At 33.9% G+C, this 17,445-nt stretch overlaps 2 protein-coding genes across 2 annotated transcripts; both read right to left on the bottom strand.

The window, feature by feature from the left end:
• Positions 1 to 459: 459 nt before the first annotated feature.
• On the bottom strand, positions 460 to 10,068 carry LOC142505742 (protein STRICTOSIDINE SYNTHASE-LIKE 4-like). Its single transcript, XM_075618842.1, has 6 exons — positions 9,747 to 10,068; positions 1,894 to 2,106; positions 1,734 to 1,801; positions 1,209 to 1,445; positions 984 to 1,116; positions 460 to 858 (listed from the first exon to the last, which is right to left on the bottom strand). The coding sequence occupies exons 1-6, from the start codon at positions 9,924 to 9,926 to the stop codon at positions 586 to 588; spliced, it is 1,104 nt and encodes a 367-aa protein (XP_075474957.1). The 5' UTR covers positions 9,927 to 10,068; the 3' UTR covers positions 460 to 585.
• A 3,852-nt stretch (positions 10,069 to 13,920) lies between these two features.
• LOC142505479 (purple acid phosphatase 5-like) lies at positions 13,921 to 16,377 on the bottom strand. The gene is made up of 8 exons (XM_075618466.1): positions 16,176 to 16,377; positions 15,839 to 16,045; positions 15,653 to 15,764; positions 15,340 to 15,566; positions 14,953 to 15,091; positions 14,611 to 14,831; positions 14,370 to 14,491; positions 13,921 to 14,262 (listed from the first exon to the last, which is right to left on the bottom strand). Exons 1-8 carry the CDS (start codon positions 16,338 to 16,340, stop codon positions 14,058 to 14,060), a joined length of 1,398 nt encoding a protein of 465 aa, XP_075474581.1. The 5' UTR covers positions 16,341 to 16,377; the 3' UTR covers positions 13,921 to 14,057.
• Positions 16,378 to 17,445: the final 1,068 nt, after the last annotated feature.

The following is a 17,445-nucleotide window of genomic DNA, read 5'->3' as shown; positions in this document are numbered from 1 at the left end:
CTAATTATAGCAAAATAGTTGCACATACCATGTTTTCAACACAAACTTTTCTGACACGCCAAACTGTTCCTTTCGCCCTGTCAAATCCATATGATTTTGATAATTATTATTACCAAGATAAGTTATCACATACTTGTGCACTCGAGTGCGATGCTATGATCGAGGTAACTCGGGTAGAGGGCCATCACCCGTGAACTCGTCTGAAATCCCAGGCCTCTGATAGCCTGGTGAGATTATGTCTCGAGTAGTCATTTGCCCGGCTGGTATCAGATCGGCCCAAGCTTTTCATGACCTAATCCATGGCCTGAGATTATTTAGAACCCACGACCCGGGCCTCCCCGAGGGCTATCACCAACCAAATTTTTCAAAAATATGAAATTTTTGTTGTTCATGGATCACTCGATCAACACGTTCATTCAAGAAACACAATATCCTGCAAATAAAACACAATTTACAAAATATGGGAATATATTTTATGTATATCATATGGAAGTTTTACTTTTTCTAAAAAAAAGTGTTTACAACGAGTCTCGAACATGAAACGCCGTACCAAGAAAGAAGGTAGGCCAAGAGGCCTTTGGTGAATTACACGGAATTTAATGGTAATTTCCCAATGAAATTGGTTTGAAGACTTCCCAAGTACAGATGGTCTTCAAACTCTAACACAGATGTTACAAAAGCCATCACTTTTCCTGTTGGATCATCAAAACTCCTCTTGATCTGCTTCCCATTACTTGCTACATTCACCACCGTTGCTTTCTTGTGCAAACCAAAAACCCATTTGCTCACTTGGAGAGATGCTATTACGCGTTTTACAACTCTCGAACCGTGTATGAATTTCAGCCTAGGAGAAACTAACTGCATCACCAATATAATTTTTTTCCCAGAAACATGTTACACTCCGGTGAAAATTAGCGAAATCGATTCAAAACTAACATGGATAATCACATATAGTTCATATCATAATTTAATGTAGGAGGTACCTGTAACAAGGCAATCCAGAATGAGCCATCCGGAGCAAGATTAATGTTGTCAGGAGTACCAGGAAGATTATCAATGAAAATCTCTGTTTCTCCTTTAAAATCCCCTTTCAACCAATATTTCAAGCACCTAAATCTGATCCAATAATCACATTAACTCACTCGAATCAACCATAGCATGTAAAAGGACGAAGTAGACAGTAATTTGCTAGAATTTTTACTGCTTACTTCAATGTTTCGCATACGACCAAGAAATCTTGATCTGCAGAGAGAGCAACACCGTTTGCAAAGGCAAGCTTGTCCAGCACGATGGATGTCTCCTCCGACGCAGGATCGTATTTTAGAAGCCGGCCATGAGGCTTCGCTTCAAGCATGTCGAGATGCCAGTCATGGAGGCCGAATTTGGTGCTTGCATCACTGAAGTACAGCGTGCCATCGGATGATTCGATCACGTCATCTACCAGCCTTACATTAATGATAGAATCACGATCAAGATTTTTGAATATTATGTTCTTTAGAATAGAAGAATTCATTATCGGAAGACAAATATGTGCACTTGTAAGCTACAGCCTACAGGCAAGACAAAAATCGCCAAATTCAAAATATCAAAATTATTATGCCAAGAAAAAACATCATACCATGCATTAAAGAACTCAAATCAAGAACCCTTTTAATTTCGAGACAAAATAAAAACAATAATAAATCAATCTTTGCTCAACAAAGAAGCAACCTTCTATGATTTAACATTGTTACCTCAACTTGGAATCGTTAAAATGGGATACAAGAACCTTGACACCCTCTTCATTAACCTTAAGCAAACCCTGCAAGCCCAAAAACATGCATCATCGCAAGTTTTAATCCTAAAAATAAGTTCAACAAAATATATTATGATGTGATACTATGTTTCACTCACATTCTCTGCATCGCATACGATAACATCGCCGGCCCGTGTTACGGTTAGCCCGAGTAAACCTTCACTCTCAACATGCCACCAATTCTCCCATGTTCCATTCTTGTGCAACCTTCTGATCCAACCATCTCTTGTAGCTGTATAAAGTACGCCATCTTCGTCTATTGCAACGTCTTCTGGTTTATCTAGTAATCCTTCTCCTAATTTAATCACTTCCTGTGTTATCGTAACAGTGAAGTTAGCGAAAATGTAATCTCGATCCGCCTGAATTACCGGACAGCATGTAGTAGCCCTTCGAAAAGGTCGAGGGGGGCGGCGATCCTTGAAACTAGATAAATTTTTAAAAAAATCAAACATTATATATTGTTTGTTTGAAAATAATAAAAATATTATATTTTGGCCACCAGAAAATATTCTATTAATTTTAAAAAACTGCAATGATGGTCCATTGTTTCTTTGCAAATTTCTTCTTTCATGTTATCTGATTAGTCTTACTCACGTATTTTTTTAATTTTTTGACGATTTTAGCATTTCTTATATGAAGTTTTGATATGACACTTCATACATTGACTCAATATCAGAGCCATGTAAACACCACATAAGTATCATATTAGCGTCACGTCAGAAAAATAACTAAAATTGCAAAAATAACATTGGTCTGAAATCCGGCAACATAGACTAATAAAGACTAAAATCACATAGAAACATTGGATTTCTGATTACCTTAGCGAGTTTTTCATTTGTTTTTAATGATATACCAAACATATTTAAAATTAGAAAGCAAGAAATCTTTTGTTTTGTTATATCACAAACTGTTGCGAAAAAGTAAAAATTTATGGTAAAAAGTAAAAATCTCAAACTCTCAAAATTTACCAAACAACACACTTTATAATATTTTTCTCTCTACTCAATTGTGATTTTCTTCACAAATGAGAGATCTATTTATAGAAAATCTTTACAAATAATCCAAAAATAAATTCATCATTACCTACATCATCACACACTAATTTTCAATATTTACAATTCTTATTTTCAACATTCAAATATTCAATACACACATTTTAAATATTATTTTTCAACATTCCCCCTTGTGATAATGATCATAGTGATTGTCTTCATTACGTGTTTTTATACTGCATCGTTAAAAACCGTACTAGGAAAAACCCATTGGGATAAAAACCATAGTAAGGGAAAAAGATTGCAGTCACGTAAACTCCCCCGCATGTTGACACGAACAATTATTCACAAATTTCGTAGATTGCGCATCCCAATATTATATATGTGCATTCTGAATATTGTCGTAGGAAGTGCCTTTGTGAAGAGATCTGATGAGTTTTCACTTGATTGAATGTGACAAATATCAATATATTTATTCTTCTCAAGCTCCTTGATGAATGCGAAGAACTTAGGAGGAATATGTTTAGTTCTGTCGCTTTTTATGTATCCTTCTTTCATTTGAGCAACACATGCAGCATTATCTTCATATAGTATCACAGGCTTCTCGTCAAATGATAATCCGCATGAGATTTGGATATGTTGGGTCATTGATTTTAATCACACACATTCACAACTTGCTTCATGTAGTGTAATAATCTCGGCATGATTTGATGAAGTTATTACGAGCGTTTGTTTCTATGAACGCCAAGAAATTGCAGTGCTTCCACGAGTAAATACATATCCAGTTTGGGAACGTGCCTTGTGTGGATCAGATAAGTATCCAGCATGGGCATAACCAATTATACTTGGATTAGCATCTTTTGAATACAAAAGTCCCAAGTCTGTCGTTCCTCGTAGATAACAGAATATATGTTTAATTCCGTTCCAGTGTCTCTTTGTTGGATATGTGCTAAATCTTGCCAATAAATTTACTGCAAAATATATATCGGGCCTTGTACAATTTGTAAGATACATAAGGGCACCGATAGCACTTAGATATGGTACTTCTGGACCAAGAATATCTTCATCATCTTCACATGGACGGAATGGATCATTTTCTATATTTAATGATCTAACTACCATTGGAGTACTTAAAGGATTTGATTTATCCATGTTAAAACGTTTAAGGATCTTTTCTGTATAATTTGTCTGGTGAACAAATATTCCACATTTTTTTTGTTTAATTTGTAAACCCAAACAATACTTCGTTTTTCCAAGATCCTTCATTTCAAATTCTTCCTTCAAGTATGACACAACTTCTTGAATTTCCTTATTCGTTCCAATGATGTTTAAATCATCAACATATACAGCAATAATTACGCATCCGGATGTTGTTTTCTTAATGAAAACACAAGGGCATATTGAATTATTTACATATCCCTTTTTCATCAAGTGATCACTTAGCCGATTATACCACATTCGGCCGGATTGCTTTAACCCATATAATGATCTTTGTAATTTCACAGAATAACATTCTCTGGGTTTTGAATTTTGTGCTTCAGGCATCTTAAATCCTTCAGGGATTTTCATAGATATATTACTATCAAGTGATTCATATAAGTAAGCTGTAACAACATCCATAAGACGCATTTCTAAATTTCAGATACTGCCAAGCTAATTAAATACCGAAACGTAATTGCATCCATCACGGGAGAATACATTTCTTCATAATCAATTCCAGGCCTTTGAGAAAAACCTTGCGCAACAAGTCGAGCTTTATATCTTACTATTCATTTTTCTCGTTTCGCTTTCGAATAAAAACCCATTTGTATCCAACAGGTTTTACACCTTCAGGTGTAAAGATTATAGGTCCAAAAACATTATGTTTATTTAGCGAATCCAATTCAACCTGGATGGCTTCTTTCCATTTTATCCAATCCTGCCGATTTTTACATTCACCAAAAGATTTTGGTTCATGATTTTCATTATTATTTATGATGTCGATTGCCACATTATAAGAAAATATATCATCAATTTCTTCTATATCTTTTCGGTTCCATATTTTTCCAATATTAATATAATTGACAGAGATTTCATGATTCTCGTCAGTTTGTGGTTCTGACAGAACATTTTCATCATCATGTGTTTTTTCATGAACACCATTCTCTATTTTGTGATCATCATGTGTTTCTTCAGGAACATCATTTTTTATTTTGTGATCATCGTGTTTCTCTATGAATTTTCTTTTTCGATGATTTTTATCCTTGGAACCGACTGGCCTTCCACGCTTCAGGCGTTTAATGACATCATGAGTATCTTCAATTTGTTTATTCGGAATTTCAATTCGAGCAGGGACATTTGCAGCATGTATATATGATTTAGTTACCTTTTTGTGTCTGCAAATGCATCTGGTATTTGATTTGCTATTCTTTGCAAGTGCACAATTTGATGTACATCTTTTTCACATTTTTTTGTTCTTGGATCCAGATGTAACAATGATGATACATATCATGTAATTTTCTTTTCGGTATGTTTCTGTTCTCCCCCTAACATTGGGAAGATTTCCTTATTAAAATGACAATCAGCAAAACGTGCTGTGAACACGTCGCCTGTCTGAGGTTCAAGATATCGAATGATTGATGGACTATCATAACCGATATAAATTTCAATCTTTCTTTGAGGTCCCATTTTCTTTCATTGCGGTGGTGCAATAGGCACATACACCATACATCCAAAAATTCTCAGATGAGAAATATCTGGTTCTTTACCAAATGCAAGCTGCAATTGGGAGTATTTGTGATATGCACTTGGTCTGATGCGAATTAATGAAGCAGTATGTAAAATTGCATGTCCCCATATAGAAATAAGGAGCTTTGTTTTCATAATCATTGGTCTAGCAATCATTTGCAGACGTTTAATCAATGATTCCGCCAATCCATTCTGTGTATGTACATGAGCAACATGATGCTCAACAATGATTCCCATAGACATACAATAATCATTGAAAGTCTGGGAAGTAAATTCACCAGCATTATCAAGTCTAATTTTCTTGATTGTATAATCGGGAAATTGATTCCTCAATTTTATTATTTGAGCAAGTAATCTTGCAAATGCAACATTTCGAGTTGACAATAAACATACATGTGACCATCTGCTGGAGGCATCAATCAATACCATAAAGTATATGAATGGTCCACATGGTGGATGAATTGGTCCACAAATATCACCTTGAATACGTTCAAGAAACATTGGTGATTCAGTTTGGATTTTGGCTGGTGATGGTCTTATAATAAGTTTTCCAAGAGAACATGCTTTACATTGAAACTTATTATTCTGAAAGATCTTCTGGTCTTTCAGCGGATGACCATGTGTATTTTCTATAAATCTTCGCATCATTGTTGAACCAGGATGTCCTAATCGATCATGTCAATTGATCAGTATTGAAGAATTATCAACTACCATGTTTGATTCAATTGGACTTATATGTGTATAATGCAATCCAGTAGGTAGCATTGGTATGTGGTAAGACACATATATTTCTTTCCTGATTTGTATGTGGTAAGACACATATATTTCTTATTCCCTTGATTCATTGTTTGAGTATCATACCCATGAGAATGTATATCATTAAAACTCAACAAATTTCTTTTCGATTATGGTGAATATAAAGCATCATTGATCAAAAATTTTGTACCATTAGGTAACAAAAATTGTGCTTTACCACATCCTTTAATCAAGTCTACATGACCTGATATTGTATTCACCGTTGTTTTTGTTGGTTTTAGTTCTAAGAAATATCTTTTATCTCGGAGGATAGTGTGCATTGTACCACTATCGGGTATGCAAACTTCAGCTTTGCTCATAGCATTTTCCATATTTGAACTTCAAAAAAAAATATGCAATGAAATAAAATTACTGACAATACATATGTAAATATAACACATATCATAATTGTACAATAAAACATTATTATATGAATACATGAAAAATAAATTATTGTACATTTATATTCTACCATTATATTGTTCATTTTCAGATAAATCATTGAGAAAATATGTAGCATCAATATTGTTCATTTCTATCCCACAACATATTGATCATTTCCAGAGAAATCATTCATAAAATTAGCAGCATCAAAATGAGTTGAATCACTCAAACGGTCACTTCGTTCAGTGAAGTTGGTCTCTTTTTCTTTCCCCTTTATCGATTCTTTATAGAGCTTGCAAAGGTGCTCAGGGGCTCGACAAATACGAGACCAATGTCCTGGAGTATCTGAAACAAGAACTTTCAAATCTTTTCGAGTGATTTTCATTAACACTCATGTTCTCATGATGCCTTTTCTGTGGAAGATTCGTGACGTCCTTTTGAGATGAGTTATAAAAATAACTATCTCTATTGTTTTCAAAACCACGGCCTCGACCACGACCACGACCAATTCCACGTCCACGTCCACGACCACGACCTCGACCTCGACCTCGACCAAAACCTTGTCTCTGGATTTGATTTTGGTTTCCAGGTTTAAATTCATTTTTACTCACAGCATTTACTTCTGGAAATGTTGTTGATCCAGTGGGTCGGGACTGATGATTTCTCATTAATAACTCATTGTTCTTTTCCGCCACAAGAAGACAGGCGATGAGTTCAGAATATTTCGCAAATTCACGCCCTCTATATTGTTGCTGTAAAGTTATATTTGATGCGTGAAACGTGGAAAATATTTTTTCAAGCATTTCTGATTCTGTAACCTCATGCCCACAAAATTTCAATTGCGAGATTATTTGGTACATCGCTGAATTATAATCACTGACTCTTTTAAAATCTTGGAATCTCAAATTATTCCATTCATCTCTGGCGGTCGTAAGTATAACTTCCCTTATATGTTCGAATCTTTCTTTTAATCCCTTCCACAAAGCAATGAGATCTTTTTCAATTAGATATTCACGTTTCAATCCATCGTCGAGATGTCGACGCAAAAATATCATGGCTTTTGCCTTTTCTTGTGATGTCGATATGCCATTTTCTTTTATGGTCTCACTTAGACGCAATGACTCAAGATGCATTTCTACATCGAGAGTCCATGACATATAATTTTTCCCCGTAATATCAAGAGCAATGAATTCGAGCTTTGTCAAGTTTGACATGGTGGTACTAAAAAAAATTACGATGCATTTTATTAGTTAATGAATATTGCAATACAAAGTAATGGATAAACAACAAGTACAAGCATTTGTAAAAATAAAGAAAACACACGAGTAGGATATTCTCCAATAAATACAAGACTCGTGAGTATGATAACAAAAATAATTAAAAATATCCTTGAGAAAGTCATCTTCTTTTTCTTCGAAAATTTGATGAAGAATAATTTTTAGAGAATAGGAGAAAGTTGGAGTGATTGAAAGAGTTTGTGAGATCATATTTATAGGGCAAAACCTAGCCGTTTTGTTACCGTTTATGACCGTTGGTGTACAAAAAAATAAATGTATGTATTTGTATAATTTTATGGTAATAATATAGTGTATATAATATTAGTCATAATTATGTATATCATATCACATTATTATAATGAAGTGTCATAAGTTATTTTGTTTAAAAACCTTATGGGCTTTTATACTTGTCGTATCCCTTACCGGGCTTTTATACTTGTCGTATCCCTTACCGGGAGTGTGGGATGTCGTCTTAACATCCTTCCAGGATTTATAACAAGTTTTTGAAAAATTTATTTTTATTATTTCTAATAATAACATTATATTTTATATTAAATATATACACAATAAATAAATAACATTAAAATAAATATTATTATTTTTGTTACCTTTTTCTTCTGTTTGGAGCTTGGAAAAGTATGAAGGACTTTTAGAGTTTCGTGCTGATAACGTGTTGTAAAAAAGTAAAAATTTATGGTAAAAAGTAAAAATCTCAAACTCTCAAAATTTACCAAACAACACACTTTATAATATTTTTCTCTCTACTCAATTGTGATTTTCTTCACAAATGAGAGATCTATTTATAGAAAATCTTTACAAATAATCCAAAAATAAATTCATCATTACCTACATCATCACACACTAATTTTCAATATTTACAACTCCTATTTTCAACATTCAAATATTCAACATTCAAATATTCAATACACACATTTTAAATATTATTTTTCAACACAAACAAGTACTAATTAGTGAAAACATTTTTTTAACAATCAATGAAAACAATTTTAGTTCAAAGTAGTGAGAATGGGAAAAGAAAGTATCTCATAAAGATACATTCCATTAGCATTAAAAAAGAAAAATCAAACCACGTGTTTTTTAATCATGGAAAAAGAAAACAACCCAATCAAGCAACATATTAATCCAAACTACTATGTAACAATCAACTATTAAACCTAATCCAAACTTGTCTACGCAACCTGAGGCGTGCATCATCATCTCTAATAAAAAATTATTTAAAAAAAATATTTTAATACAAGATTTTTTATAGTAAAATAGTGTAATTTCTATATCAAATATAACTTTTATCTCTAATTCATTTATTTTAAATCTTACACATAAAAAAATATTATCTAAATATTTTTTTATTTTACATACATTATTTTTATTATGTATTTAATATCTATTTATATATTTAAGGATTAATATTAATATGATATAAAAATATCAAGATTGTTATATATTAATTGAATTATATAATATGAATTAATACACATAAATTATTAAAATGATAAATAACTTGAATACATAAAATTCAGTAAATAACATGATAATTTTATATTTGTACATTTTAAATTGCATTATTAATTTCCTATCTATCAAATTAAATTATTTATAATCATAAACAAATAAAATAATAATAATAATAAAGCTTTTGCTCCTGCGTCAAATTTGGTGCAAGGGATTCGAGCAATCCACCCTGCATAGCAGAGTTGGAGATGCCCTAATATATATTAATACATGTAGAAGATGAGAGAGTACTCGATGCTTAATTACCTGCAATTTGCTGTTGGATTGAACTAGTAAAACAGAAGAATCCGGAGGAAATTCAAGAACTTCAGGAGATATCGGTGAGAAGAAGATAACTTGTAGGGAAACCGCTACTAGACAACCTATTACGAAGCTAGAGCATGTTTTCCAGTGATTTCTTGGTGCTATGGCCTGATCAGAATCCATTCAATTTCTGGGTTCTGTGTTTCTTCCAAGTACTCGAAGAGCTTGATTGGAGAGGCGATATAACTTTCGAAGATAAGAAAAATAATGGGCTAGAAGATAAGTTGGGAAGATTAGACGTGCCAACGGGTCATTGTCACTTCCGGGGGACACATTGTCTGTTAGCCAAAAACGCTGGGAAGCAGTGCCATGCTACGGGTCATTGAGTTACATCGACTGTTGTAACTTTTCTCTTTCAATAATTTATGTTATAGTACATGATATTCATGTATTAATTGTCTTATATATTGTACAAAAGATAAGATATTTAATATAAAATTAAAAAAAACTATATTATATTAACATTTGTTACACTTATTTGTGTACTACAATATCATATATGAGAATATCATATCTGAAATAGTTGATACTGAAATATCATATATTAATATCACATTTTAATGTTGTGTACCGATTTTCATTCGAAAAATGACATATGTCATTAATATCAGTAATTATTATACATGTTTGATAACTTAAAATCATATATTAATATAATATCTAAAACATTTTGTACTAGTATATCATATATCAGTATCATATTTTCAGTATTTTATACTTATTTTCATCCGAAAAAATATGTTTAATTGATATAAGTTATTATCATACATGTTGGAGTACTCAAAAACGATATATATTAGTATCAGATATTCAATGTTTTGTATTGAATTCATCCGATAAAACAATTGGGGCCAGAGAGTGCATGAAATTTTTTTGTGTTAATCATGGATTGCAGAAAACTTTTTAGTCCAACGGAACATAACACAAATAAAACTTTTTAGTTCAACTATAAGAAAAACACGGAACGGTCTCTATTCGGTCTCTAAAGCAAAATAGAGACCGATTAACGACTGATTTGGTTGGTATCAATAACCTTGGTCGCTATATTAGAGACCGATACAACACAATCAGTCTCTAAATTAGAGACCGAAATCGGTCTCTAATTTAGATTTTTTTTTCTCTGCAACCTCTATTATTTACACTAGTCCAGGCACAACACAATATGCGAAATCAATCAATATAACCCTCCAAAAAGCACAACAAAATATTAACATCAATACAACTATTTCAATCCACAACTTATCAACACCAAAATCAATACGAATATTTATACCAACTATTAAAGTGTCAAATATCCAAAACAAATGCCCATTCATTCTACAAAATGTTCAACCACTTCCAAACATTTTCAAGTCAATCTAATCGAAACTCAAAATTTAATTACTGGGACGGTGTCTAAGGAACTTGAGTCTCATCAGAATCTATAATGGGTGAAGAAAAGTCTGGAAAAGCAGAAGGACGGTCTATTGTTTAAGAAAGCACCATACGAGCCATAAATTCACACATCTTTTCCTCTAATTCAGTAACTCGAGTCTTCAAATCTGTGTTTTCTGCCCTCAACTCTTGTATCTCAACACATGAGCTACTTGGACGAACCCTTCCAGTAAAAGCAGACGTCGCCTGGGGAAAGACAACTTTTGCTTGTGAGCCAAGTCCATAAATGCATCTTTTCTTCATCCCTCCAACAACCTCGTAATATATGTCGTTTATGGCATCCTATGATAGAGTATGTGGCTCCTCCCCCTTTGTAGTAGCTTGATATATCTCGAAAATTCTTGTGGTTATATTATCCTATGTCAAAGAAAAAAATTTCAGCAAGTAAAATTAAATCCAACAGAAAAAGATGAGTTTTTAGCACTCAAGCATTGAAAATAGTGGAACTATATTATTTACTAATAACTTTTTAATACTTACATATATAGACTGAGATCGAGCATCGACAAATGTTCCATCCTTGTGACGATGTTTAATTTGAAACACCTCCCAGCATACATCTTTTCGTTTTAAATATGCTTCCTGCACAGACAAGTTTAAATATGCTAAGTTCGTAATATTAACGAATGAAATATATTATTTGAAACTCACCAATTTCAAAGTATGCTCAATTATAGAGCGTGATCCGGCCGTGTGCTTAGTAACTCCAGTGCCTGTGCCAACCTCACTATTTCTGTTATTTTTAGCTATCTCTGATTTTTTTTCCATTTTACCTCACCCCAAACAATCTGCCATGCAGCCCATTTATTAATTGGAATTTGTGTTGGTGGATGAATCCTTTGTTGTTAACAATACAAACTCCATGTTGATTTAAATTGTTCCTCTTCCCCAAGTTGCCATGTATATATCTTCTACAATGTTTAAACCAATAGAAACAAAAAATTATTATTATTGTTCTACTATTATTATTAGTATTTAACTTCTTGCCAAAAACTATTTGTAGTAAAAATCTTTTCCGTCTTCATCTAAATGTCCCCATGTATGACCAGATGCATACTGTCGTAGTTTAAACTTAGAAGTGATATATACAGAAACCCTATGTCCGTGAGGAACAAAACTGCAATAAAAAATTCATCAATATTTAAAACATGAACAAAATGAAAATGGATTAAATATTATAACATCTCAAATGAAGATGCAGAAATATCCTAACTACATCTCAAATGGAAAACTAAGAAAATACTGTATCAAAATTCTGGCATCTTGAAATTCTAGTCACCATTTTTATTCCATTAGAAAGATTATTTTATTGGTATCTACAAAGAAGTCCTACATTTTATCGTGAAGGAATGAAATTGATTTTCTTCATTTCTCCCCTTATTCTCTCTTGTATTTAATAAATTCCCAAACATAACCAATCCCTGTGTGTGTATATAATTGTTCCCAAAAATAATTGTTTCCATACCAAGAAAAATGACAAATTATCCTTTCTCCTGAAATTCAAGAGTTCCAAATTGTTCATGAATATATGAACAAGCTTAATTTAAACATAACCCAAATTCTTGAAGGCGTTTACATAAATACAGACACACAGACACACACGTATATATCTGTATATATGTGTGTGTGCCAGCAATTGCCTCCCCCATTTGATATTCCTCCACACATTATCAGAGACAAACACAATATCGGTCACAAGGATGGAACATTCAGAGACTGATAACATATTTCGGTCTCAAATCAGAGGCCAACACAATATCGGTCTCATATTAGAGATCGATATAATATCTCGGTTCCAAATTAGAGACCGAAAAAATATTGTGGTCTTAAATTAGAGACCGACATAACATCTCGGTCTCAACTTAGAGACCTTAATAAAAATTCGGTGAGTAGAATAAAAAATCGAAATACAAAAATAATTTTAAATTATAAACGCGACGAAGAAAATAAATTTAGCGACCGATATTACAAAACTCGGTCTCAAATTTGAGATCGAAAATATTGTCGGTCTCAAATTCGGTTACAAATCTCTCGTTTCTTATATGGTGTATGTTGTTGGGGATTTATTGATCATTTACTCTCCATTTAAACTGATCTTATATATTAAATAATTTGAGCTATTAAATTCCTTACTGTTACTGAAATGTTAAATATTAACACATTTGAGAATGTGATAGGTTGATTATCACGTGATTCAATTCACTTGTTTCTAATATTCAATAACATACGAGGATTTTATCATATCAGATGAATAAGTCTATGCACCATTTTGGATTAATGCGACAAACAGAAGAGATCAAAATGGCTGAAAAAAGAGAAGAGATAACTGATAGCAATTAGGGCTGGAATAAAAACCCAAAATCTCAACCTAATCATTCCCCAAATTTATTCCGACTCGAATGTTTCGCAAACCCATTTTTCTTGATTATTTCAGTCCCAATCAATGTCGGTACTCCTATATTTATCGGCCTACCGGATGAGGTCCCGAACTTTGGAAATCTGGAATATCCAGGTCCCGATATTATCGGATACGAAATCGAGAGAAAAAATATTTCTCGATTCTTATCGAGATGGGAATAATATAAGAGGGTAACGTCCAATCCCACCCCAAATAGCAATAATACTAAGTTCCAAATTTTTAGACATGCATGAACTGTATAATTCTACCCGATAAAAGTACTCGTTGAAACCAAAATAACACATCCCCATGGTAATGCAGAAACTCCAAGTTTAGCTAGAAAACTTGACTGAAATCCAGGGCAGCAAAAAGAAAGAAAACAGCTACACAATTCCATAAATTATGTTCCATTTATTTCTTCGTTAAACCAAGCTTGAGCTGGAGCTAGGCTCTTCGTGCGGGTACCAATATCTATTGTAAAACCACGTTGAATCGGCAACGGTGGGCTCGTTATCTTGGTTACGATGCCAAGTATAGAATGCATGAGTCCGGTTTTTTATTTCAAGAATCGCGTGTCCAAAACTTGCTTCCCGAAAGGCTGAGTAACTCGGCTGTGGATCGCCAAAGCTGCATATTGTATGACGAATATTAACAAAAAAATAACTTGTCGATGAGCAAATTATGCGACTATAAAGAAAGAAGAGCTATAAAATAAGAACATAAGATGGTCTCACTTATCGGCCACGCCTTCGATGTTTCCACCGTCACCAATGGTTATATACACTGGAGCAGAAGGGTCCTTAACGGGTGCACTTAATCCATTTGTTATGTTGTATCGAATATTCGATATTCGTTCCTTTTACGCACGAAAAAACAACATGAATAGATCAAGAAAAAGACACGCTATGTTTAATTGGAAATGTACACCACATATATGTTGAATCTTCATTTAAAATGTGTAACTCTAAAGCTTACCGAGCGTTCATAGGAGTGAACATGTCCAGAAAACACGAGATCGACTTTGTTTTCGACGAACCATGGTTCAAACATAACTCTCATGCTCTCTCCTTCCATATAGTGATAGTTGTTACTATTATACATGGGGGAGTGAAGCAGCACAATCAGCCATGAAGTTTCGGATCTGTTAACTTTTGGGAATTCTCGTTCGAGCCAATTGTATTGAGGGGTATATTTACCTTATAAAATTAATAAATGAACAACAATTCAGCAAGTATCTCAATTATTTCCAAAAGGGATTTTATAGGAGCAGGCTTGAGATAAAACGAATATCGCGACCAGAGAAGGCGAATTTCTTACCGTAAGCCGAGTAAGAAGATAAGACAATTATGTGTGCTGATGCACGTTTTATCGAGTACCAAAGAGGAGACGTGCTTTTGGATGCCTTGTAAGGAACGTGATACCTGTGCATATACGGCTTGAATGGAGTATTTTCCTCCTGTAAAACATAACCAGTCACATTAAAACACATCCGTTGCTAATCCAAATTGACAGAGCTTGTTCTTCAAGAAATAGCCTCTAATACAAGTCACGATATGTTAAAAGTGAGTCAGCGCATAAAAACAGAGGTGACATGTTTTTCTTGTTTCAATGCTTCTAGAAGGGATTCGCAAAATGGAGAGGACGATCGAGTGCGCAAAGTGTGCCGAGGGGAAGGATTAACTGTATTTGGACAAGAAGCCTTACAATCTCAGGGGCATGGTCGATTTCGTGATTGCCTGCAGTCCATATCCACGGTTGGTAGGCGGTACTCTTCTCAACGAAACGGCCCCAAATATCCCACTTGACATTGTCGTGAAAGGGATAATGATCTGCATATGAAAGATCCCCAACGAAAAGCACTGCTTGCCCTTTTGGGTTGGATACATAATGCTCGAACGTTTGATTGGAGTCATATGTTTGTCCCAAGTCCCCTGGGTGGATAAACAAACAGAAAGACTAAAATCTTGGAAAATTGTACATTTTACCGTTTAGAATTGAATTCTTGAACGATGCTCACCCATAACACCGAATGTGTAAGGGACATCAGGCCCTACTTTAGGAGGAGTTGTGAAGGAAAATTTCCGGGCCGCGTTGTGCTTACCAAGTTCATAGATATACCTCGTATCATACTACACATACGAAAAATCATGCAAAATGCATCAGGAAATTAGAAGAACACAACAAACAAAGGTAGCCTCCTCACCTTAAGCTTTCTAACAGTCGCATGATGAATGAAACCAGAAGTGTAGTTATAGTATCGATAACTCGTGGTCGCAGCGTGAACCTTGTGCCTGTGCCTATTTACCCCCTCCGCTTCCCAATACGTAACCACATTCGGATTCTTGTGCACTCGCGTAACCCAAGAAATGATCATCCCTCTCCCCTCATGATCTCCCTGCGTTATATGAACCTGCAACATATTCACGAAAACGACCATAAACTACGAAAACACACCACGAATCGGTACACATTTAGTCGGGTTCGCATCAAAATTTCCCGAAAAAGTCGAAACATCACAAAGTTCAACTGTAACTCTTAACCTGTTCGGGTGCATTGAATATTGCAGGAGAAGGGAAGTGCTCCGGCGGCATATCAACGGATGCATGCGGTTTTCTCACGTACTTGCTGGTGATTCCGGCGTTGCATATTGCGGAAAAATGGAGCCATAGACAAAGAATTGAAAGTATCCACGTTACAGAAGCCATTAGAGTTGAGAACTAGCTCGTTACCTCGGTAGATTTTATAGGAGGAGGGAGGATTTATAGAGTCTAATTTGTTAACTGTTGGGATTCTGATTACAAGAGCCAATCTCGAATATTCTACCCTTTTTTGAGATTCAGTTTAGTTTTCGAATCATTTGCTTAATTTACTTTTATTCCAATCATGGTATTGATTTAATAAATTTGAATATCATATGTATATAAAAACTCATATTTAGATTTGGAAATCAAAAAGAAAAGAAAAAATAAAATAAGATTGTTCAAGAAAATATAATTTTTGACGTGTAAAAGAGACCAACAAAATAAGAGAAAATTGTTTTTCAGTTCTTTCTGATTTTGGTAATCTATATTGTCAAATTTTAGTTTTAGTATGTTATCTATCAATGTTGGTTTTCTTCAATTTTAGTCATTTCCGACATCGTGCCGATGTGATATCAATGCAACGATGATGTGACACTGACATATGTTGTGACACACAACCCGAATAAAAAAGACTAAAATTTTCAAAATCGTAAGATGCATGGTGTTTGCACAATATTTCGATTTGTGGGTCTCTCAGGTGCAAAGATGCACCGATTTGTGTGAAAACGGTAAAAATCTAACTTCTAAGAACACAACGACTGTAGATACTGAATTTGACCGTCCGTTATGATCTCCTAAACAAATATGACGCTAAAAACAAAGAAACTAGAGAAACACTACTGGAAATTGAAATATAAACTCCTAACATTATCTATACTTTTAATAAAATGTACGAATTCACGTAATATTAACATAAAAACAAAAAAAAGAACGTTCCTGAAATACGAAATAAAATGACTCGAACTAATGAAATCTAGACCGAAAACAATGAAAAATGACTGATTGATGCTACGAGAATTTTTCAGGGATTTTGCTAGAATTTGTGCGAGAGATTATATGTTTTTTCTTTGTAGCCAATGCCCCCTTTCTTCCTAACAACTGTGCGATCTTTCTCCACTCCCCCGTGATCTCCTCCTATATGCTCCACGATGTCCTGCTACAAACACGTCATTTGACTTACTCAAATCAATTTAAATTATTAATGAGTTTATCTTTTTCTTTTGATTTT

This window comes from Primulina tabacum, chromosome 10 (genome assembly GCF_025594145.1).
Source record: "Primulina tabacum isolate GXHZ01 chromosome 10, ASM2559414v2, whole genome shotgun sequence".
Taxonomy (NCBI): domain Eukaryota; kingdom Viridiplantae; phylum Streptophyta; class Magnoliopsida; order Lamiales; family Gesneriaceae; genus Primulina; species Primulina tabacum.
This window is presented reverse-complemented; position numbering and strand designations above follow the sequence as displayed.